The sequence below is a fragment of the Thunnus thynnus genome, chromosome 5 (genome assembly GCF_963924715.1).
Source record: "Thunnus thynnus chromosome 5, fThuThy2.1, whole genome shotgun sequence".
Taxonomy (NCBI): Eukaryota; Metazoa; Chordata; class Actinopteri; order Scombriformes; family Scombridae; genus Thunnus; species Thunnus thynnus.
The window spans coordinates 22628171-22652979 of NC_089521.1; the positions used below are offsets into that span (position 1 = coordinate 22628171).

General features: G+C 44.3%; 1 protein-coding gene across 2 annotated transcripts; it reads right to left on the reverse strand.

Moving 5' to 3' along the window:
- Window positions 1–1429: 1429 nt before the first annotated feature.
- Window positions 1430–24528, reverse strand: LOC137183255 (filamin-C-like). Of its 2 annotated transcripts, XM_067590171.1 has the most exons (47): window positions 23714–24528; window positions 21111–21359; window positions 19456–19553; window positions 18104–18254; window positions 17712–17830; window positions 17506–17583; window positions 17233–17395; window positions 16854–17054; window positions 16573–16689; window positions 15813–15950; window positions 15513–15639; window positions 15272–15408; window positions 14980–15173; window positions 14759–14872; window positions 14506–14649; window positions 14207–14330; window positions 13747–13907; window positions 13540–13630; window positions 13228–13397; window positions 13001–13118; window positions 12594–12856; window positions 11894–12491; window positions 11333–11506; window positions 10364–10526; window positions 9956–10284; window positions 9738–9861; window positions 9394–9550; window positions 9118–9307; window positions 8976–8999; window positions 8616–8857; window positions 8414–8513; window positions 8156–8296; window positions 7808–7936; window positions 7522–7695; window positions 7265–7429; window positions 6917–7120; window positions 6667–6819; window positions 6461–6583; window positions 6083–6331; window positions 5662–5931; window positions 5404–5541; window positions 5147–5262; window positions 4183–4315; window positions 3902–4078; window positions 3561–3779; window positions 2836–3060; window positions 1430–2154 (listed from the first exon to the last, which is right to left on the reverse strand). In XM_067590171.1, exons 1-47 carry the CDS (start codon window positions 24087–24089, stop codon window positions 1967–1969), a joined length of 8238 nt encoding a protein of 2745 aa, XP_067446272.1. In that variant the 5' UTR covers window positions 24090–24528; the 3' UTR covers window positions 1430–1966. The 2 variants fall into 2 exon arrangements, with proteins under 2 accessions (XP_067446272.1, XP_067446273.1); XM_067590172.1 differs by lacking the exon at window positions 16573–16689.
- Between the last annotated feature and the right edge of the window lie 281 nt (window positions 24529–24809).

Consider the following 24809-nt stretch of genomic DNA (forward strand, 5'->3'; position numbering starts at 1 on the left):
GTCCACCATTTATGATTGCTTTGAAGCTTAAGATATACACTGCATTAGCATGTTCCAAATGAATTCAGAGCAGCCGCTGATTCATATGCATTGTGTGATTTTAACGTTGTTTCAAATGTACTTTTGATTGTCTCTCTCTGTGTTTTTGTGTGTGTTTGTGTGCCTGTCTGTCTCCCATTCTTCCATCTGGATTCTTTTAATCCCATTCTCTTCCTCTAATCCATCTTTCTCCCTCTCTTCCTCCTACACTCTCTTCTCCTCTCTTTGCCCCCGCTCCCTTCTCTATCCTTCCTCTCTCTCTTTCTCTCTGCTTGCTTGATCGCTGCTGTCTGCACTGAGAGGAGCTGTATCCTGAACACAGTTGTGATTCACTTGGCAGCCACTCGGGATAAACATGTTGTGGTGGACAGACGCCTGGGTCCCGGTCTGGAGGAGCAGGACGGGGAGGACAGACTGACGTGGGTGGGCCTTGCCCTGGTCCCAACGTCAGCATGGGCAGCAGCGGGCAGCACCAGCCACTTGGCCAGATGGTCTGAAGTCAAGCTCTCGCCACTGTTCATCAAATGCACCCGCTCTCTCTGTCTTGCCTCGCCATGGCCCCCAGCATCGTGTCACAGTGGAACCAGAGAAAATTAGCACCTAATTATAGGCTCCTCTCTGTGAAGAATGGTATTGGTGCTGGTAGTGTGTGTCAGTGTGTGGAGGCAGGGTGGTTGACTCACTATGGGACCGTTTGTGTGTGCAGGAGAACACACACAAGCAAAAGGCCGAACATCCCCTCTTTCTGGTTGATTTGTGCCTCAGCAGGGTCTGCCCGCCCCCCCATAAGGATGCCACAACGGAAACCACTTGTGTTCCATCTATGACCCAACAGGATTAATTACACATACAATGGAAGTTGATGCCTCTGGATTCTACGCTCCACAGGCTCCCTTGTGTTGAGGATGGTGTAGTTAATCTTCACTGGGAACAATGGAGATTTTGTTCTGGTATATTTGCTTGAGACATAGATATAGAGGAGAGCTTGACTATGCTGCCATCTTGTGATTGCATCTAGACAAGTACAGGATGTAAATGAGAACACAGAGAGTATCCTAGACTATTTTATCAATGCAGTAATGTTAAATTGATGTCAAATGTAAATGTCTTATATATTTCAATAAAGGGCAATAGGAGATTCAAAATCTGAACCTTTAAACCAAACTATTGCAAGCCTTGAAATCTAACTTACTATTTGATACTGATCAGATACTCAGCTGAGACCATCTGTGATGCTGCTCAAATGGAAGACCCAGCAGTGGTCGATAAATAGCAGCATGATGAAACTATAAAAATCTAAAAAGTAAGAAATGCCTGCTGCTGAACTAGTCACGATTCTGCCAGCACTGCGAGAAATCTATCACAGAAAAAATTCAATCACTTTCATCTGGAAAGTTAGCAATAAAATCTTTATTAGGTCTGCAAAGACTTACCAAAAATAGGTTAATATAACAAAAAAGTCAGTTTCTCATTCCATACAAAACCATGTTGTATCACACTTTAACACTGTTTAATACTGTTGATTACTCCAATGTCTAACATTCACATATTACACCGTTTGACTACTACACAACAGAGAGGAGAAGGGAAATTTTACTGAGCAAAACATTTAACCATCATCACTCAAAGACTCGTAAACCACGCTGTTGCCTTTACATCACTTTGAAAGTGAATGCATTCTTGTAAATGTCATTTCTGGAGTTAATACAAAACTTTGGCACAATACATATTCTGTCATGAAGACGTCAGTCATCAAGAAAACTGAAAGCAAATGTCTTTGCAGGTTTTAGTGCATGTTGAGTATATCCATTGAAGAGCGAAGAGCAGCGGCAAAAAGGAAGGACAGGGGAGTTTGGTTGACGCGTGAACATGATGAGAAAAAGGTGGTGGGTCAGTGGAGGAGAATGGGACAGTGGTGCAGTTTATTTTAGGGTACAACCACTTTGTAGGGGCTCCCGGGGACATTGTCATCTCCCCATTTAACAATGACAGTGTAGCTGCCCTTGTCCTTGACGGTGTAGGTGACGTTATAGAGCTTGTTACCCATGTGCTTCACATACACCTCCTCGCAGGGAGTTTGTGGTCCGTGCACGCCCACCATCAGCATGTTGGTACCTGGACGAGAGCAGTGAGAGGGGGATTTGATGATTATGGTGTACAAAGGTTGTACAGGTGTGTGGCTGTGTAGGCTTAAAGCTGCACTAATCAAAATGTTCGCATTAAAGTTAACAAAGGATTAAAGGACTACATGTGATGTGATAGGGGTCAGTCATAGTGACAAACCCACAAAGAATTTTCACCTCTGGTTCACCTCAGCTCTGCAAAACCTTTTTGCATCTTTTAGCTCATTGTTTTGGTTATGCAGGTGGCAACTTTAATGGTTACTTAATGTTTGGCATTAGTTAGTGATTAGCTGGTCAACACAGTGGAGTATTTAGCATGCAAATTGCCTGATATTTCCCTCAGTAGTTTGTGGAGTCCAAATAGAACTAAAAGGAGAATATTAGACTCACATCTGCCAGATGGCCAGAAATACCTCAAGTTAATGCTACATTTTCTCAGTGGCTGCTGGATAGCTATAATGCGAACGCATTTGCCACAAAAACTTTATAAGGTGATAATATGTCAATGTTGTATTTACAGCATGTTCCACTGCCCCCAAGCAAAAAATCAAACATATCAATGTAATAGTGCTTTAACTACAGTGTCTGTAGAAACTATGTGTGTGTGATTTATGCTTTTACTCGTACATGTTATATTCACCATATGAATGTAACCTGCTCCGTATGGTCTCACCTGCTTTGCCGCAGTCAACTGTAAAATTGTTTTTCTGTCCAACCAAAGCCTTGGACAGCCCCGTTCCACGACAAACCACCTTGCTGGCATCGGATGTCAGTTTGGTCGAGGTGGTAGAGGAGGAGGACGAGCTGTATGCACCGCCCACTTTGGAGGATTTGGTAACCGTTTCAACCAAGACAGAAGATGTCTCATGGAGGCTGTGTCCCCCTGACAGCCGGGTGCCTGCAGCAGAGAGAGAGACAGGAGGAGAGGAAGGTTATCTAATGTCATCATGGCTCATTTCAGACATTACATAACACACTCAGTATTGACAAAGATATGAGAGAGGCAAAGATGCTGCTGCTTGTGGGGAGAGTTTCACTCCTCGAAAAAGTGCAAGGAAGTGGACTAGTGCCTGAGCTCAAATGCAAACATATTTCATGCTACTTTCAAATAAAGTGAACTTCCAGGACTCATGGGAGTTCTTTTCAATCTTGAAAGTATTTTTATGTTACGTTAATAAAAAAAAGGCATTTGTATGCAGCAAGTGGTGATGTGAATATATTACTGTACTGCCAGAGAAAGACAGTTTTATGTAAGATGTACACTGAGCAGCATGAGTGAGAGTGACATAACATTTTCTTGACTTCCACATTTTTTTTCTGAGGAACATTTGTTTCATAATCGAGACACTTGTGATCTAAGATACACAGATCAGATGGGAGAATGACTGTCAAGCAGACCTGTCACTTTAGCTTTGAAAGGGCTGCCCACGATGTGCTGTGGCCCGCCATATTTGATGGTGATGAGATAGTTGCCGGGTGCCATGGGTGTGTAGATGATTTTGTAGCCTTCGGGACACTCGCAGCAATCCATCTTGACCTTGGATGGCCCGTCGATGTTGACTGATAAGGTACCAGAGCCTGCGTTACAGGTGTTGACCACAAACTCTGAGGCTACACCTGGAAGAAATGCAGAAATGGATAGAGATGATGAAAGGACACCCCATACATGTGAATACTGAATTCAAGTTAAAAAACAGAAGGAAAACAGTAATAATAATATTCAGTGGGGTGATATGTACCTGTGATTCCTCCTTGCAGTCCAGGGCCGTGTGCAGTCACCATGCCTGGGTCTCCAATCAGCCCTGGGTCTCCAACTCTCACATTAAAGGGGCTTCCAGGAATGTGGCATCCATTGAACTTGACATCTATGGAGTGAACTCCATTCTCCCGTGGAATGAAGCGAATTGCACTCTTGTCTGAAAATATACATAGATATGTTACTTTCTTTTGTTATTTTCTAAATTTCTGAATATTACTTCTGAATTCCACTTTGTGCTACAAAGTTGAGGTTGGTGCATACCGCTGTCCAGCTCAGTGACATAGCATTCCTCAGAAGAGCCTGCTGGAGTGTGGACTTTGGCATCTACCACACCTCGAGCCCCATTTCGCTGCACCATGAAGGAGGCTTCTTGGTTTACCTTCAAATCCTTTTCCTAAAAAAGACAGGGAAACATATGAATATGTGTGAGTACGTGCATTGTGTGTGTGTGACTGCACCTCGAGGGACACAAAGTGTGTGACTCATCATGCCTGAACGAGAATAGACTGAGCGGTTGGGTGTGAGAGGCAGAAAAGGTCAGAGTTTATAGCGAGGCGTTTAGTGTTTTTGCCCTACAGGCGGATGAGCAGTCCTACCAGACATAAGAGATAGCGTGACATTTGAAATGTTGGTCTGATATTGCACTTCACCTGGCTTCAATTGGTAGAAAAGCACCCTGAAGTGGTGTTTCATTTAACTAAAAATGCATGTTTTAAGCATTGTTGGCAGTTGTAATGGAAACTGTGAAAGCAAATAAAACAAGCATCTGTGAAGTGAGGATGCCAATATTGTGAGCTGTCAAAGGTATCTTTTAAAGTCTTTATCTTCTGCTCACTCTTTTCTCTCTTTCTTCCTCTCAGACAGAAACACAATCACATAGAGTAACTGACACAGCCCACACATAGCACAGCTTGTGTTGCCCCACATTAGCAAGGGACAGTTAATCCAGCCCTTCATCACTGGCCAGCATCACAGTATTATAGTTCTGGACACTGCTCCAACACTGGCATTCAATTACACTTCAAGGGCAAAGTGATATTAGAGAGAACCATCTACAACCACTCATACAGTATGTTACATGAAGATTATTATTTAACTCTGATACTTTGTGGCTGTGAATGTGTTGTTTCTTAGGTTCTTAGGCTATTTTCATAGCCCATTTTCTTAGGTGTGACAAATTTATGTGTTTTTTGTCAACTCTCTGCATGTGTGTGTCTTATCTTACCTGAAGGCTTGTGACAGTGAGCCTGCGGGCCTCGTCTGACAGTGTAGCAATCGGAACGATGAATGGGCTGTCAGGGATGTGCTCGTTGTTGAACTTGATTGACACCTCATAGTCACCTGGATAAGCAGACATGTTATTTAATTTCACCATAAAATGAACTGTAAGAAGTGTGGAAGAATCACAAAAACATTGAACAGATAAGAGACAAATAAACTGCACACACTCTGCCAAAACATACAAATGAGGAAAAGTTTTACCTGGTTCTTTCACTACGTAGGAGACACCACAGGAACCATCCTTCCTGTCCTCAAAGGAGATTTCAGCCTTGCTTGGCCCCTCTACAGCAATGGACAGACCACCAGCACCTGCCTCTCTGGTCCAGATACTAAATTCAGCTAGAGAAGGTGAAACAAAGATTAGCAAGAAGGTTACAGAGGGTTCATCTCGAGAATCGACATTTCATGAAACACTTTTTTAAGTATTTACGTGATCATATGTCCACAGGGTGAACTTACTTGGTGCTCCAGCCACGCCTCTCTCCAGGCCAGGACCTCCTGCACGGACCTTGTGTGCTCCTCCCTCTCCCATGGGCCCCACAGTAAACTGGAAGGGACTTCCAGGTACATGTTGACCTCTGTACTTGACGTTGACAGTGTGGGGTCCAATTTCATGGGGGATGAAGCGCACACTGTAGGTGCTGCTTCCTCCATCCACTATGTCAGCATCCACCGTTTTCCCACTGGGGCTGGTCACCTGAGCTGTCATGGCCTGAGAGCCACTCTCAACTGGTGAGGCAGAGCGGCACAGCAGGTTAGATACAATTAAGACATTTTTGCAAGATACATAGCAGATATTGTTGGTTAAAACAAAAAAATACTGCAATGACACTGTAAGCTTTAAATGTACAGGTTTTTACAGTTTAAAAGGGTTGTTTACCTTCAGGTCTGGCAGTGATGCCGGCGAAGTTGCTGAGGCTCTCTCTACCCAGAAAGTCTCCAAAAACGTCTCTGAAGGGGCTTCCTCCTCCACCCACCTGGGTGCTCTCCTCCACTCGTACCTCCCTCTTTGTCTCTCCACCACGGGTTTTGCTGATCTCTGTGCGCTCAGTGCGGGTGTAGGTGTGGCTGCTGCGGGTGAATGTCCTGGTCAGCCTCTCCTGAGCAGAAACCATCTGAAACCAGTTTCCTACAGAGAGGAAGGAGAATACAAGTGAGATTACAGGTCTGTCTGGGTCTCAATTCATTTTTTTTAACGTTACAGGTAAGCAAAGATGGTTGACCATCCTGTTACTACTTCTGACTGGCTACTACTCACCTGGGATCTTAAGGTTAAGGCCACATGTGCTGCCCACTGAAGCAATAGAAGATGCCTGCCTCTTCCTGGTAATGCTCTCTTTGATCCTTCCTTCTCCGGTCACCTTCACTGTGAAAGGACTTCCTGCAGGGCACCAATGCATATACAGTTAACATAAAATAATTTATTTTAAGGCTTCAAACATTTTCCAAGCAAAAGATTCTAACCTGGGATGTGCTTTTCAGCAAACTTGATGTTAACAGTGTAACTTCCGGGTTCTGTTGGACAGTAGGTCACTCTGCACGTCCCATCCTCCACATCTTCACAGTTGATATCCACTTTGCTCGGACCCTCAATTGACAATGCTAGACCTCCATAACCTAAAGGGAAGAGAGAAGCAGATAAAAGTTGGAAAAATATTTGTAGCTTTTTCAACTGTTCTAGCCATGAATCGTGAAACATTTTTCCACAGCTTACCTGCATTCCTTGTATCCACAAAGAATTCAGCCATTTCAAAAGTGCGTGCCTCCACCAGGCCTTTACCGAACGCCTTGACTCTGCTGGCCTCACCAATCTCTGACTGGCCAACCATTATTTTGAAAGGACTGTTTGCCACGTGCACGCCATTCTTCCTCACACTCACTTCATGCTCACCAACCTCCTTAGGGGTGAAAGAGATACCTGAGAAAAAATAAGAGGGAAAAATACTCAAGAAAAAGAACCAAGCACAGAAAATAACATTGAAATGCATTAGATGAATCCAACAATGTCTTCATTACTGAATTCCTGTGGGTTTTTTTCTTTTCTTGGAGAGTAAAATCTCACCAATGTGTCTGTTGGGCAGTCTCTTGAGCAGGCAGGGTTCTTCATTGCCTGATGGAGCTCTGATACTGGCAGTCAGAGAGCTCAGATCAGTCTCTGCAATCTTCAAGGACACATCGGCCGCTGTACCAACATTCAGCTGGGATGTCCTGGTTATGGCGTCATCCCCTTAACATTGAAAAAGGTGGTTTAGATGTTTGTTAACCCTTAAAACCTGATTTATGGTGTCAGTCTATGGGAGAAGTGATTGATTTCCTCACCAGTGATCTTAGCAGTAAAGGGACTGCCAGGAATGTGCTTGTTGTCAAACTTCACAATGACGTTGTAGTCTCCAGGAGCTGTGGGCAGGTAGGACACAGTGCAGGTACCATCTTTGTTGTCCTTACAGGTGATCTCTGCCTTAGATGGACCCTCCACTGCCAGTGATAGACCGCCTGAGAAGGAGAAAAAAGGCCAAGCTTCTTACTTTTCTGCAAAGATTAACTGTATTGCAACAAATCCACTGTGCAGCTGCAAATATCCCTGAAAAAATGTGAGCTATTGTACCTTCTCCTGCGTTCTTGGTGACAACAGTGAAAGTGGCAGCCTTGTTCACCATGCCGTAACTCAGACCTGGACCATAAGCAGTCACCAGTCCACTGTTCACAGCATCCACAAAGAACTGCAGTGGGCTTCCTGTAGGAGATAATCATTGGCAAACAGTAATGAGACTCAGAACTACATGTATATGTAATTTTGATTCAGTCATTTACGGTTATTTTTAAAGAATAGTGGGTAAAATTGACAGAGAATGGTAACCATTTTTCAGACCGCATCACTAACATCTAGGAATATTTCAGGTGACGACATGTTTTTCAACAATTCCCCATCCGTATAAAGTGGTGTGTTGCTGACCTGGAATGTGGTTGCCTTCATATTTGATGTCCATCTCATGCAGGCCTCTCTCCGTGGGCTGGTACTTGATTGTGATGGTGCCATCCTTGTTGTCAGTGATATGTGGGCGAGCAGTCTTGCCTGAAGGCATCCGCACCTCACCTAGAAATGACAACAGTGTGGTTAAATATAAGTGACCCAAAAAACAGGTTCTTGAGGTTTTGTTGAGAGGTGTGTGTGCCCGTGCTTTTGTTTCTGTATGAATGGTGTTTGTCACACCTGTGATTTCTCCTTGCTGTGGCATGAAGGGGACGAGGAAGTTAACAGGACGGAAGAGAGGATCCACAGTATCGGGGGAAGCAACTGGCTCATTTGTGGCCTGTCAAAGCAGAAAAATAGTTGGTTTCATGGAACTAGCTGTCACAACAAATATAACACACATAGAGGTGTGTACACCTTGATGTTATACTCATCTACTCACCATCACATGGAAGGGGCTCTTAGGGATGTTCTGCCCCCCAAATCTGATGGTAATAACATATTTCCCAGGTTCAGGGGCTGTGTAGTAGATGTCAAAGGTCCCATCATGATTCTCCACCACATCCATGTCCACCTCCATCCCCTGTGGAGTCAGCACCTTACAGGTCACCTTGCCTTTTCCAGCAGCCTTGGCATCCACAGTGATGACTGTATCCTCGGAGGTCTGCAGCTTCTGAAGGCTCGCTGTTAAGTCCAGAGGAGGAAGAAGGGCAAAGAGTAATAAGTGCTACATAAATGCAGTGATTCTTGGAAGATTTTCTAGAAATATAACAGAAATAAAAGTGAAGTCTTGGCTACTTACACACGCCATGTCCTCCAATAGACACTGGAAAGAAAAAGAGCATGATATTAATATACAGTACATATAAAAGATGATACAACTACAATCTATAACAATATTTAGATTTATTAAAACTATTTTGAGTCCACAGTGGCTTCCTTACCTGTGACTCGACATTTGCTGGCATCTCCTGTTGGCAGGGACTGGATGCGGTATGGAGAGTAAGGAATTTCATCTCCTCCATATTTAATGGTGATAGTGTAGGGGCCTGTAGAGTCAGGTACATAGGAAACAGTGTAGGTGCCGTCCCTGTTGTCTTGAATGGTTGCATTCTTTGGCTTGCCCTCTGGGTCCTGTCAGTAGAGGATATCATGTTATCTCAGATAGCGACTTATGGTTGAAATGCTGTAAATATATGAGTAACTGTAACTTAACTGACCAGAATCTGAACAGTGAGCAGTCCCTCTCCAGCATCACGGGCATCAATGGTGAACTCAACAGGCAGGCTGGCAGACACACCTTTGGTGTCTAGACCAGGCCCACTGGCGCGTACCTTACTGGCGTCATGCCCAGGCTGAGACATTACCTTGAATGGACTGCGGATGAAGGAGAGAATATCAAGAATAATTACTAAACCCAAGCCTGCAAAAGACAGGAACTGGAGAAGGAATATTGCTGATCTACACTTTCCTTTCTCACATTTAGCCAGACAGAGCAGAACTTTAATCAAGAAATATCTGCATATACTGCCATGCTTTCTGGGTTTCTATATTCATATTTTACCTGTGTGGGACTTCCTGATCTGCATATTTGACAGCTACAGTGTAAGGTCCATCCTGGGCTGGAGTGTAGTGAACTGTGTGGGTTCCATCACCATTGTTTTTAACACCAACTGGCTCCACAGTACCTGGAAATAAAACATTATGGGAATAATGACATCTCACCAACTACCTGATTGACTGTTTAGAGTGAGCTTTGTGTAGTTGTGCTTGTGTCCTTACCTGTTGGGCCATAGAGTTTGACATCCAGTGGGGCCTGTCCAGCCTTCGTACAGTCCACTGTGAAGGTTTGAGGCACATGTGCCCTCACTCCAGTGCCCAGGCCGGGACCAGAGCACTTCACCTTGCTGGGGTCCACTGGGTCCTTCACTGGCACACGGAATGGACTGCCAGGGATTGGGTGACCCCCATAGTTAATGTTGACATCGTAGTCTCCAGGAGTGAAGGGGACATACTCCACACTGCAGCTACCATCTTTATTGTCTTTGCAGGATATTTTTGCCTCTGAGGCTCCCTCGATGGTCAGGCCAAGGCCTCCTGTGCCAGCACCCCTGAGAAACAAGACAAGTTAGTATATAGCTTGTCAACCTAAACGTGCACATACTGTGTAACTGTGTGATCCAACAGTACCTGGTCTCCACAGTGAAGCAGTTAGACTTGTTGGTTATTCCTCCCTCCAGACCCGGTCCATAGGCACGGACCCGGGTCGGATCACATCCCTCCACCACTGACACTCTGAAGGGGCTCTTGGGTACAGGCACGTCATCATACATCACCTCAATAAGGTGCATTCCTGCACACAAACAGGTACATCAGTTGCCTGAGTTCTTGCAAAGCAAGCAAATATTTCTGTCATTGCCACTTGCTTTTAATTATGGGCCAGACAAATTCCCTTTTAGGGAGATAAACATCTGTTTATTTATAAAAGACGCCATCTAGAGTGCAGACGCTCTGGTGAATGTACAAGGCATTACATCTGTTCCCTATTCATTATTCTGTTACAACATTTTTCTGACAGAGCCTTCTCAGTAGGCCTATATGCCAGATTCCCAGCCCCACTGCTATGATATTAGAGCATGTCTGGTGGTGGAGAAATGCTCTGTGATCTCTTTGCTTTGTGGTCTCTATTAATATCCCCTGTCATTCCCTCGCTGTATTGCTCTGCGCAGCCAGTCTTCAGCACACATACCTGCCTGGTTAAGAGCTTCTGTTCCAGAACACACTATTTATAAATCAGAGCCTGTCTGCCTCTCTGCTCTCTGCCCCTCACATCATTGCTCCACTGCATCATTCTGTATTTATACCTCTCTCCTTCTCTCTCTCACTCTGACTTTTCCCACTCTTCTGCTTTATTCCCAAATGGCGCCCAACACAAGCACATGTTAGTGATTTCTCCGTCTGCCTGTATGTGCTCTTTCAGACAGCCTGTCTATGTACAAAACCTCTTTTTATCTGCAGCAGGTGAGGTTTGTAAATGTTACACTATTTTGATACAGATCTCTGTTTCATCACTTAATGTCTCTCCACCCCTTGATCCTTTAAGTGCATTAATTAATAGTGTTTAATGAAATAATGTAATCCTTTTGTCTGTGCTCCTACCATCTTCGAATGCTGTGTATTCCACTCTGTAGGTGCCATCTCCCTTGTCAGTGATGAAGTTCTCCGTGTTGCTGCCGGAGGGGTTGATAATGTGAACCTTCACATGATTTCCTCCAACTTTTTTGAGGGCGCGGGCATCAACAATGAAGTGGGTTGTGACTTCTCTAAGGACCCCTGGAAACAGAAAAGGCCTCGAAATGATTTGTTGCCAAAAAGAATCACTTAAGTCTTGATATTATTAATCTGTAAAACTGATCATGAGCTATTTATTAACTACTTTAAATAGTACAAAACAGTGCTTCAACTAGAAATTGAGTAATGAAAATGGTCCAAATGTCCATTATAATTTTCAAGAGCAAAAAGTGATGTCTTAAAATAGATCAATTTGTCTGAAAAATATTTCAAAACCCATATATATTTAAATTACAATGATGAAAAACAAAAAGCGATCATTTCACTAACTAATCCTAGCGCTCGTGCATTCTGTAGATTCATTTAAAAAAAATAATATAATGTGCTAACTAATTTTAAGGATAGGTTATTTGTCTTGTGTTCTGTTACCTCTGGGCTCCACTCCTGGCCCATAGACGTGTACTCCACTGGTGTCCAAAGACGGATCCACCTGCAGGACCTTTGGAAACTGGGGAATCATATGGCCACCATACTTGATGGTAATGGTATGTGTGCCATGGAAAGGTGGGATGTACGTAACAGAGAAGGTTCCCTCTGCAGTTTTCTGGATGTGCACTTCAGCCTTAGCACCGGTCTCTGACACAATCTCGATGGTGAGCTCAGCGTCGCCTGCTTGGGTGCAGTCCACAGTGAAGGTTGCTGGTTCGCCTGCCTTGGCCTTCTCTAAACCAGGGCCGCTAGCCGTCACCTTGCTGGGGTCGAAAGCTGGGCGCACTGCAGCCTTGAAGGGAGAGCCGGGGATGTGCTTTTCTGCAAACAGGATGTTGATGGCATACTCTCCAGCCTCTGTGGGCAGGTAGGACACTGAGCATGTGCCGTCACCATTGTCCTGGCACTCAATCTTCGCCTCGCAGGGACCCTCTACAGTCAGGCCCAACCCACCTGCACCAGCTCCCTTTGTGTCAATAGTGAACGGAGCTGGTTTACCCACAATGCCTCCCTTCAGGCCTGGGCCAAAGGCTCGAACCTGTGATGCAACAGTCAGGTTAACTTAATAACTTATAACTTAATAATAACCAAACAGATATGTAGAAAATGAAGTACTACATGAAGTTTCATGAACTTTTACCTTTGAAGGATCAGCAGGCATCACTGCCTCCACCCCAAAGGGGCTTCCCATCACTGGGTTGCCATCATAGCTGACATCAACCTTGTACTGCCCCTCCTCTGGGGGAATATACTTCACACTGTGAGTGCCTTTGGCTTTGTCTGATTCCAGCTTGCATGGGATTGGTCTGCCAGAGGGTGAGGTCATTTTTACACCTACATCACCCTGCCCACCAGCGCCCTTTGTGTTAACTGTGAACTCCTGATCCTTTCCAACCTCAACTTCTGCAAGAAAAATTCACATGAAACATTTAAACTGTTGCATTTTTCAGTTTTCATTTCATGCATTAGTTATAATCATTACCACAACATTTCCCAAACAACTTTATATAATAAACGCAATAATTTAGTACAATGTTTTTAACTTACTGGTGTCTAATCCCTCCACTTTCACCTTTGCAAGATCCAGAGGTGGTGCCACTGTGATGTGGAAGGGACTCTTGGGAATGGGATCTCCACCATGAGTCACTGAAATCACCATGTTACCCTGAAAAAACACAAGAGGAATGAATATAAATTGATTTGGGGGTGTTATTGTGAATAATTTCTGCATCCTATTCTAATGTTAATGGACTTCAAACAGAGGCCTACTATACCTGTTGAAGAGCGGTATACTTGACAGTGTAGGAGTAATCGTGGTTATCGATGATCTCAAAGTCACGAACTGCCTCTCCCGGGCCTGATGCTGCGAAATGCACCTCAGGCTTGGCCTTGCCTGCTCCCTTTGTGTAGATGGTGAAGTGGGTTGGAGTGCCCACCTCCACTCCTGAAACACACATCTTTTGTCAGCGCTACCAATCCTAGTCAAATCATTTTTATGACATTAAGTATTGAAGTGGGTGTTTGTTACAAATACAAATATCTATAAATTTAGTGTCCAACCAATTCTGGTTCTTAAAGAATCTCACCTGTCTTGTTGAGTCCAGGGCCCTCTGCTCTCACCTTGCCAGCATCATGGGAAGGATCCACTTTGACTTTGAATGGACTGATGGGAATTTCCTGACAAAGCCAATCATAAAAAAAAATTCATTAATGATGAAAACAAAAAAAAATCATTCCAGAAGTGATGTAACATAACGTATCAGTCCTTCTTGCACTGGAAACTGTATTCTTACCTGGTCAGCAAACAGCACCATGATGGTATAGCGTCCTGCACCAGGGGGAGTGTACTTGACAGTGAAGGTGTCATTGTCATTTTTGATGATGTCAAAGTCGATGTCTGCCTCAGCAGGGCCAACCACCCCTGGGGCGCACTTGATTCCAATACTGATGTCCCCTAATGGTGCATAGCAATGAGCATAGTTCACAAAGGTCATTCAAAAGTAGATGATCAGAATAAATAGAAGCACTGCCTTGAGCTCTCTTTTAAGCACATTTTATACATTTCAAATAACTTAGCTCAGCTTTGGCAGCCCGACTGCACAGATTTACTTACTTTACTACTGTTCTTCTGTGCTTTATATTTTTCAACATTCACATAATATAGCGTTAATTTCATTAAGCATCAACTGAACTCTCGATTGTTCAAGTGTGCTCAAGTGTAACCACCCACATCATCTCCTCATACATGCTCACCTTGGCCAGCTTCACTGCAGTCCACAGTGAAGTATGTTGGCTCGTTAGCCTTGAGCCCCGTCTTCTCCACTCCAGGCCCATAGACCTTGACTTTGTCTGGATGAGAACCCTCTCCAACCAGCACCTAATGAATTCACAATGTACTTGAGGCAGAAGCAATTTGTTCAAGTGTAACTGCTGCAGTCTTCATGCTTTGTCTATATTTGATGAAGTATCATTAGATTTAATTCTGAAAGCGACTAAATGGACATATTTTCTGTGCATGTGTGTGTGTGTGTGTACATCTGCATGTGTCTTACCCTAAAGGGGCTATTGGGCACGTTGACCTCACCCCAGGTGATAATGATGGTGTGTTTAATGGGCTTGACAGGAGTGTACACACACAGAAATGTGCCGTCTCCCTTGTCAGTGATCTTGATGTTGATGGTGCATCCTTCAGCGTCCTTAGTGGATACAAAAGCATGTCAGCTCTGGTCTGCACTCACATGCAATATAAATGATGTGTTCCTATGAATAAAAAATGAAGGTTTCACAAATTGGTGCTCTCCATACCTGTGCATAGATCTTGAGTTGACCATTCCCAGCCATCCGGGCATCGATGGTGAATTCAGTTGGTTTGTTCACAGTGACGCCAGTTGGCTGCAGACCTGGACCATAAGCTTTCACCTGCAAAAACACATTTTAATGTATTTTATTAAGAAAATAGTAAAAACAGAGCATCATGATGCTTTATTCTTATATATATGTGTAATTCTGTTATTAGTGGGAATTACCTTCTCAGGGAAGACGTCATTGGCTGCGGGGAGGATGTGGGCCATGAAGGGGCTGTCCTTGATGTCCTCGTCATCACAAATGACATGGACAGCGTAGTCGCCAGGCTCAGTGGGCCAATAGCGTACATCACAGGAGCCATCACCCTTATCATCACACTCAATTTTAGCCTGAGATGGGCCTTCAATGGAGAAGCCTGAGCAAAGGGGATATTGATATATTCAGATTTCAGATTTAAAGTAAAAAGATTTCACTTTTCGTTTCCTGAGTGCACATAACTGGTCCATGACTTACCCAGAGTTCCAACGTCGGTGCCGATGGCTTCTACTACAAAGTCAGCCGATTTTCCAACCATGCCTGTCTTCAGACCAGGACCCCAGGCCCTCACCTTCTGAAAACCTGCCTCATCACTCACCTCCACTTCAAAGGGGCTGCAGCAAACAATAATACCAAAGTACATAACACACAATATTACCTATCGTAAAAGTGAATGTGCATTGTTAATGAATATCTGAAGGCAGCAATAGGACTCTACCTGCGTGGGATGGGCTGGCCTCCCCAGGTGATGCTGACTGTGTATTTGCCAGGCTTCAGGGGGTAATATTCACATTCATACACACCATTTCCTGCATCTCGCACTTTCACTTGCTCCTCTGCTCCAGCTGAGGATTAATAAATAAATATGGATTCTTATCAAGTTGAACAGACATTTTATGCATTTTGTTTGGTGCTTTGTCATATGCCTATCTGAATGCAACTCTTCCGATCTATAATTCCAAAAATGTAAGAGGAGGAGTGAGAAGTGCTGCAGAGAAGAGAGAGCTGTCTGACTCACTTGGTCCTTTGACTGAGACGTTCAGTGCTCCGCTGCCAGCTCCCTTGGTGAAAACTTTGAAGTCTGCAACCTCCTTCACTCTCACGCCTTTAGGCTGAAGGCCTCTGCCTGTAGCTCTGCAGGCATTTGGGTTCATGGCTGAAAGGAATACCAACAAATGTGAAAGGGAGAATATTTAGCACAGCAAAAGGCAACTAAGAGAAGCCAGCAGTTGACAGCAATGTTAGTAGCAGACATTAAAACATCCAATTCAAATGGGATTCCTTAAAAGTTGACAGGCAGAACCTGTAAATGAGAGTGAAGCTATTTGCAGCACATATAACACAAAGTACAGAGTATATTGAATGGGATATTGACACATTTGAGAGCATCGAGGGAGCATCTGGCAACATTTCAGTCAGTCACTCAGAAATGTTGATTGCAGGCTTAAACTGAATGCTGGCTGATGCAAATGTAGATGCAATAAAAACAAACATGTCAACGGCACAAGCAAAGATATTTAACTGAGTTGAACAAAATAGACAGGAAATGCAAACTGGGACAGTCTGAACAACATTGCATTTCATCTCTCTCTGAAATTGAACCATCAAGCTGCAGGCCGCATGAAGATGGCACAGGCGACCAAGCATGGCATGTAGCCCGGGCACCCTAATCTTAGAAAGGAAGCACAGAAAGGCATGTACAGGGCGCAACATAGAGAGGAGTTTGGGGGCTCCGCCTGAGCAAAAGGCACCAGCTCCTCCCAGCAGACCATACTAACTTGGGCGGCCAGGTTTTGGGGGGGGAGCCCCCTTTCCACCCTTCGCTCCAGCAGGAGTGCGCACTGACTGAGGGACTATCTGCAGTGGAGCTGCCATGGGAGGAGCAACGGGTAAAGCTAGAAATGACAAATAGGAAGGGTTATGGTCTGTACTGGGTGGTTGTTCCCAGGGAAAATAAAGATGACTGTGGATTGTGATGGATAGGTCACCCTGACACTAACAGCATGCTAAGAAATCTGATTTGTCTGACAGTAATTTACAACACAGACAGATGGCTCACCCTCTGCGATGTTGACAGTGAAAGGGCTCTTGGGGATCTCCTGGCCCGCAAACAGCACATGGATGGTGTGAGGCCCCTCCAGCATGGGATGATAGGTGCAACGGAAAACACTGTCACCCTTATTCACCAGGGTGAGCTCCACTGTGTCCTTTTTGCCCTGAGGATCAACGATAATCACACTGATGTCGCCATTACCAGCACCTGAGTTTGACAGAAAAAACATAAGTTATCACAGGACAAAGTAGCCGCAGTTGTAGCTTTAGGCTCTCTGAGGAAGTGGCGGTGATTCTTTTGGATGCAAGCCTTTCATCAGATCACATTCCTGTGGGTCAAATGTCTACATGTCAGTATGTAGAGTGGTTGTATTTTCCGCTCTTACCAGCTGTGTAGATGTCAAAGTAGGTGTCTTTGTTGGCCACATTCCCTGTAGGATCCAGACCTGGTCCTCTGGCATGGACTTTGCTGGGGTCACCCATATCCTTGGCCACATTCACTGTATAGGGGCTTTTGTCAATGTCCTGACCAGCAAATAGCACTTTGACCTGTTAGTAAAAGAAAGAGACATATTTAAAACATGTTTAAATAGAGTTTGTCCGTGTTCATGTACAGACATAATGTATATCAATAATGCAATAAGGCTGTTTGGGCTTACTTTGTGGACTCCTTCAACTTTAGGAACGTAGGTAACAGTGTAGGTTCTTTTTGGGTCTTTGTTGGGTTTAACTTTAGCCTGGAAAATAAGAAGGCAAAGTAAAGAGAGGGTTGGATCAAAGATAAGATGCTAAACTTAAACATTTCTACATTTAGTACTAGGATTTATCTGAGTTGGCTAGTTCTCTTCTTTCAGTTATAACTTGCCTCCTCTTTGTGTCCCTCAGGATCCTCCACATAGACCAGGACCTCACCACTGCCGGCTTCCTGAGTATCCACAGTGAATACAGCTGGTTGCAGCACCTTATTGCCATGAGGCTCAATACCTGTAATATAAATACAGAGACATGGGTTGAGGTGTGTTTAGGGCAATACCACATTATGAGCAACAGGCCAGAAAGTGACACACAGATTATGTATAATAAAGTTGTTTGACAGTACCAAGACATCTACAAGGCACAAAGCTCCCCATAAAGTTATGTGTGTCACTGCTTTTGCATTAAATCCCATGAGGGCGAACGATATTGATTATGCATTCATACAGTTAATATGAACTGTTGTGAACCGTGCAGGTGCATTGACACTGTTGGGCTACCCACCAGGTCCATAGGCTTTGGCTTTGTCTGGGAAAAGCTGTTTGGGCTTGAGAGGAGCTCCAGGCTTCAGCTTTGCCTTCGGGAACTGAGACAGGTAGGTCATCACTGAGTGCTCATCCACATCTGGGTCCACAATCTCCTCAGGTGCAATCACCTAAAGTGGAGTCAGACAACCAGTATAACAAGGCTTAGTCATCCAACATGGCTGAGGTTTCTGAATGAACATCTGTCTGGGTTTGAATTGAAAATATAGTAAACACAAAGATTAAAGGTTAGTTTTTGTGCAACTTTCTGCAACAATCATATTCATAAAACGCTAATGTCTAATGTCTAATTGTCAAAGTGTCATTTTTAACAGTTGTATAGTTAAGTCTTTATTCAACTTTCCCATGTTAAGCATAGTGCAATGGGATTTAACAAGGATTAAATTTATTTATTCCCTCCACCTCTGACTCCTCTCTCCTTTCCAGCACTTGTTTGCCTGTCTATCACACAGTGGCACAAAGCCATGCGCCACGCTAGTTATATTTAACCCCAGGACAGCAGGGTTAAGGATTGTTGCCCTCAATAAGCCAGCCAGGGGGGATTTATCCTGAGCCAGACCTCTCCCACATCTCCTTAACACCACCACACTGGAATCCAGCCCCCAGGTCTGCAGAGCCATGACATACACCCCCGGCTATCTCGCCAATGCTAAGCCTCATGGAGAATAGCTAGCTCTGTGTCTTAGACAAACAAGTAAACAACCTGCATAGTGCACATTACAATAAGGAGACTCTGAGTCTTACAAATGGGACTAGAAATATTGCACTCTTGCTCTGTTCACATTGTTATTCTGTTGAGCGTTGGCATATTTACACCTCTGTTTCAGTGGCGGGCTCGGAAGGTGTTAAGAAATCTCACACCTCCACAAATCCACGAATCTACCAAATAAAACTCCTACACACTCAGTTACTGAGAGCTACAATAAAGTAAATGGAAATATTAGAAGTGAGCTGGGTAATTAATATTTCATGACACCCTCCAGCATGATGTCCCTGGAAAAACACTGGGCTCCGTACACAGTCTTTCCTTTTTTTCAGTTCAGCGTTGCCTCACAGGCGTATGTGCATGTAGTAAGGCATGTTTGCATTTGAAAATGTGTCTTGGTACTTGCTTTAAACTGCTTGGAGATGATTGGTGCTTACTGAATGTCTATCCGCTGAGTATAAACTATGTTACCAATTAGAAAACACAGGAAAGACATTCCCTTTTCTTGTTGTATCATCCGAAGAGACCAGTCCCACCCACCTGTCACACAGCTTAATTAAAGCAAAAAAAGGCACTTTTTTACTGACATCTATCATGCATCTTACCTGAGGCACACCCAACCAGTCGTCAGCCTGTTGCATAGCTTCTCTGGCATTCTGCACAGGCTTGTTTGGGTCCCAGTCCGCCCAATCAGGACACAAACCTAACAGAATGCAAACAGGACGATTAGAAAATTCTACACAGACTAGCACAAGTTCAGTTACAATGTGGTTGCGATAATAAGTCCACTTGGGCTGTCACTACTATCTCTAGAACACCTCCAACTACAACATCACATGACCTTACCCACACTGCTTCGCTCCTGTGAATTCAGTATGTGTGACTATTACGGTCTCTCTTGACTGTTCAAAAGAAACAACCTCGACAGACACTCTGGCACTTTCAATGGGGCTAAAGCTAGCCTCGTCCGTGCTGCTAATGCCTAAATTGGATTAGTGCTGGCAATGGAGTGAGCCACTCACTCAAAGGCCCATACAGGCACATCACAGAATACTATTATCTAATTAATATAGACACAGGACCACAGTATTAAGAGTGTTGAGTTTACTTGCATTGGCTAGGAAGGAGTGTACAGTGACAGTATAGAAATAAAGATTTGCCTTTATAAAGATGTCAACTGGGTGGGCCTTACAGCATGCTACTCTGGGAAATCACTGCTCTTCAAAGTGACGTCAGCTTTGGAGTAAAACCACAGCTAGTAGATGCATAGTACATACATAAATAGTTGTATAAGAACATACTTGATATACTAACAGAGATTGTACCAGATATGTGCCTTTTATTTAGAACATTGGTTTCTTCCAAATCTGGCCAATTTAACTTGTTTTGCACATTTGTGTCTGAATCAAAAGCAAAGCATCTGAGTTTCAGAGCAGAGCTAGTTTCATCAGTTACTCTGCTGTTTGGTACTAGCTGATGAAACAACAGAACCTTGTATGGTCAGTGCTGAAGCACAGTGTTTGAAAGATGCGTCTCCTCAGATCCATGGCTCATATAAACACAGTTAAACACGGCGTTCTAAGCTCCTCTGGCTACTCCTCCACCTTTCACTCAGCGAAGCACAGCTAAGAGAGGATTCTCTAATGTTCGGTACTGGAAGCTTAAACTGGCAGTGACTCAAATTGCGGCCTTGTAGTCCGTGGATCTGTGGCTTAGGCACCTCCCTGTGACAGATCACTCCGTATTTTGATGCATAGCCAAGCATCCCCCTTGACAGAAGAGGAGGAATGGTGCCCAAATTTGGGGGTGTTGTGTAGCTGCGAGGCTATAAACACTAAAGCCAGGCTTGGGCCTCAGGGCCCGAAACAGTGAGAATGAAAGCTTCAGTCATTGTGGGACAGCTGGCAGGGACGTCCTTTCAGCCATCCGTAGCCCCTCTACAACCCACTGACACTACCTGGTCTCCAGAGACAGATTACACTGGCTGACGTCTGAATCTGAATCTGGATGTGTGTGTGTGTGTGTGTGAATGTGTGTTTCAGTATGTGAGAGGAGATGAGGAGCAAAGGAGACAAATTCTCTTGAGAAGTTGATACTGTTTCAAATACACTGACTGACACATGCTTGACCCCTACCCCCATAGCAACCAAGGAAAACTTCCATATACAACAAGCCTCTCAACAGGCATTGCACGTATTCTGACTCAGCTCTTACACTGCCCGGCCTGTAGGCTCAGCTGATGCCTCTACAAGCTTCTTACCTGGGGCACAGTTGTCCACCAGAGCTCCCAGGGCTTTGCCATCCCTCCAGTCCCGGTTGAAGTTGTTGATGGGCAGCTGTGGCACCTTGTTCTGTATCCAACCAAGCAGGCGCTGTTTGGGTGTCAGCTTCTTAGTCTCCTCATCATCCTCATCATCCCACATGGGCATGGAGATAGAGTAGTGGAGGATGAGAGTCCAGATAAGACCCAGAATCAGCTTTAGATTTCCATCCACAATGGCTTTGCTATCTGTAGTTGGACAGTAGAGACAACAAAGTTCATGAGGATTTACAATTTACAGAAGTTCACATAATGTCATACAGTGTTTGGAAGTATCCTGTATCTTCCAGCTGTATTTCATAGGTAATTGTTTATGGATCCTTCTGTGATTTGTGCAACCTACTAGTGAAATGGTTTAAATTATGTATATTGCTGTCCCTGATCACACTCCAAAGCTAAGAAATAAGAAATGGAGAACTAAGATTGATGCAGAAGTGTATTATATCAAAAAAGTCCTTCCTTGCTGCTCTGCAGAGTTGACCAGCCTATTCTGAGTAGAAATATAAACAATGATGATTGACTGCTGAGGAGACAGGAATCTAATGCTCCTCACTGCTTCCCCCGAGCCCCTTTCTCCTAGACAGCTGTCTGGCTGAGGACCCCTGACAATCTGTCATCCAGTCACAATGGTACTCTGAAGACAGTGACAGCTGAGGATATGTGGAAGTGGATCCCTCTCTGCATAAATATCACTTGGATTTCAATTACCTCCAAAACTTGTAGTGCCAGAATGTGATAAATCAAATAGATGGAGATTAGATTCATTGACAGCGTGCATGCATCTCATTTCCTGAAGTTCTCAGAGGAAAAGTTTTCAAATAAGCCATTTAAACCCACTCTCATTTAGAAATTCAGCCATTTAAGCCAGATAACCTCTGAGGAGTGCTAGACTTTAATGTTTCATCAGCTAATCCGGTGTGTTACATTCCAGTTAATTCAGTAAGACTTTAATAGGGGAGGAACATTGATGTCAGTTGTTTATCACAATACTATTTTATTGAGATTATTTATGTTTTCATAGATCTGTAGCTCCTATCAGAGGGTAACTTTTGACAAGTCACCATTTGACTGGCAAAGACAGGTGGCACAAAATGGCACAGTGTGGTTTTGATCCCACCGTGTCCAGCTTTAAAGGCAAATGTGTGGTCAAAGAAACATCCATCAGATGGTCTCCAGTTACACAGTGTGACACATGTGCAACTAAGCTTGTGGTGACTTTTTTATTATCACTGGGTCACTGTAATGAGACTGAGTCATTATCTTAAGAGGGCTGTATTCACCCACCAGAGCTGCATTGAGGGAGAAGGTGCTAGAACGTAAAATGCCAGGACTTCTGTTATCACGCCCTGTTTCTGTCAAAGCAGTCTGACCTAGAGTGTCTCCGCACGGCTGGGATAACTGTGCCAGACACACATTTACATATTAAGACACACTATCCCGAGGACACACAGTCTGCCGCCCTTGAGGTAAGATCTGTGATTGCGACCTTTGCCCTCCTGTGATCAGCAGGACTCCTGAGGATTGAGTTTGCCATTGAGAGTTTCCCTCAGTGTCATCCCATACACACACACTCAAACAAACACACTCATGTCCACACAGATACACTATGGCCTTCACAGCCCACCGGCCAAAGCCTCAGTCATGCCGGGAATTTCACTCAAGTGTGTGGCAGGATCATTAGTCACCAAAACAGAAAAATACTCTGTCAAACATTTAATAACTATTCTCCTGTGTGAATTATGGGGTTGTCTACAGGTGTATAATTAAGCCATAATTCTTCATCTTACCACTTCTGTGCTTTTCATATTAGGGTACTAGTTTCTCCTCAGTTATTAAAAAGTTTTAAGGCACTCAGTTCACTCTGGTGGAGGGAGGGGGGGGCGGCATTATTTAGACATGTTGACCCCTTTCTTGTGACTCTGAGCTCAGCTATTGTAGATAGACCAATCCCCAGACAGCAACTTGGCTGTCAACAAAGAGCCCCAGCAGGTCACTCTGACCCCTGACCTGACAAGAGTTTGCGCCTGCGTGTGTGTGACCCCTGTCCACATGTATAAACTGTGTCATTCTCATTAGCACAGTCCTAGTGAATTTCCAGCCCTTAGCTTAAAAAACAGTTGGAGTAAGCTATACTAAAGCACACTATAGAGACACTAGGTCTTATTGGTCCTGACACAAATTAATGACCTCAGTGGCACCTCTGCAGCAACTTTCCAATGAGCTGTTGACCCCTGGCTCAATGCAGATTCCCAGAGGCTTGTGAAAGCCATATCTCGCTGCTGGCTGTCACCTGGATTGATAACATATCAACAGGGCAGCTACAGTATGTGTATGTGTTTGTGAAGATATGACAGTCTAAAAAAACCCATAAAAGGTATGAAATGATGTTATTGTCATATCTCAAATCTTAAATATTAAAGCATGGCACCTGTTAATCATTATATGTGGATCAACACACACTGTCAACTATTATGAATTAATTATCTTATTACTTGTTTAATTTAACCATGCTTGCATCTTACAACTGAACTGTTGCGACTTACCGATTGAAACCAGCTTGATACGTTCTCTGTCCAGGAACTCTAGTGCCACAGAAACATTTTCCAGTTTCATCTGACGGAAGTTGGGTCTGGTGTGGTGCTTTCTGTACATTTTCTTCTGGCTCAAAACCTCCAGGAGTGAAATGAGCTTTAGCCCATCACTAAAATCCCTCTGCAGATCGGTGATGGTCTTGTTGACGCACTTGAGATGCTCGTTGCACCACCTGGTGAAGGTGTTCTGCTGGATCTTCTTCCATGGCGCGTCTTCGGCCAAGTCCTTTTCCGTGGCTGGCATCTCGTCGTCCTCCTCTTCCCCAAAGTCAGTGCCCTGGTAATACTGTGGAGGCAGCTGGTCCTCGCTGTAGTTATTGCTCATCATGGTGGCCTTTTCCGTGTCCACTTTTATACCTCGGTGACACTTATGTGTTGAATTGTGCGCTCGGCAGCGCTGAAAACTTTAGCAGGTCGATGGCAAGCGCGCTCTCGCGGAGGAAAGTTCAAACTTGGAGGAGTTTTAAAAGCAGCCTGGAGATTTTTCGAAAGTACTTGCGAAGAAACCACTTATGTCAGGACAGTGATGGATTAAATGATCCGATGTACAACGTGCAAGGCAGCTGATCGTCCGCTTTTTTTTAATTGGCACCCTCTTGACAAGCCGTTCCTCTCTAGTATGACCCTCAGAAGGATGTCGCTGTTTGAAAGTTTGGAGTTTCGTGGCAGGTGAGCTGGAGCAGCACTGTTGAAGTTGTCTATAAGCGTGTTTAACTTGAATGCTGAGAGCGGAAAGAGATGGGTATATAAAGGACCCGGGCCACGTCACTCAGCCTCTGTGATCATAGTCTATTTGGTGATCCATAAGGATAACAGGAGTCGGGGTCGGTTTACGGGGAGGATGGGGCAGTGATTGGTCAGACCCCAGGCAGCGCAACAGTTGCGGCATGCTCCTTATTTTTAGGCGCTCCTATTTGGGCAGCTGGGGGCTGGGACTTACCGATTGTTGTGAGTGTGTGTGTGTGTGTCATGCTCAGGGTCCAAATGGCTGAACAATTGAGCTAAGAAAAGAAAGTGAGGAGAGGACGGAGTTCCTCACTCTTCACCA

Bases quoted from the DNA above. Each gene is read 5' to 3' on its own strand.
- LOC137183255 (XM_067590171.1), bottom strand. From the start codon at position 24,089: ATGATGAGCAATAACTACAGCGAGGACCAGCTGCCTCCACAGTATTAC. The intron at 16,690-16,853 runs GTGAGCCATCTG...TGTCATTTCTAG, and splicing joins CACTGTCAACATCGCAGAGG to CTTTACCCGTTGCTCCTCCC. The intron at 9,551-9,737 runs GTAAAATATGAA...CTTCATCCGCAG, and splicing joins GATCAGGAAGTCCCACACAG to TCCATTCAAGGTAATGTCTC.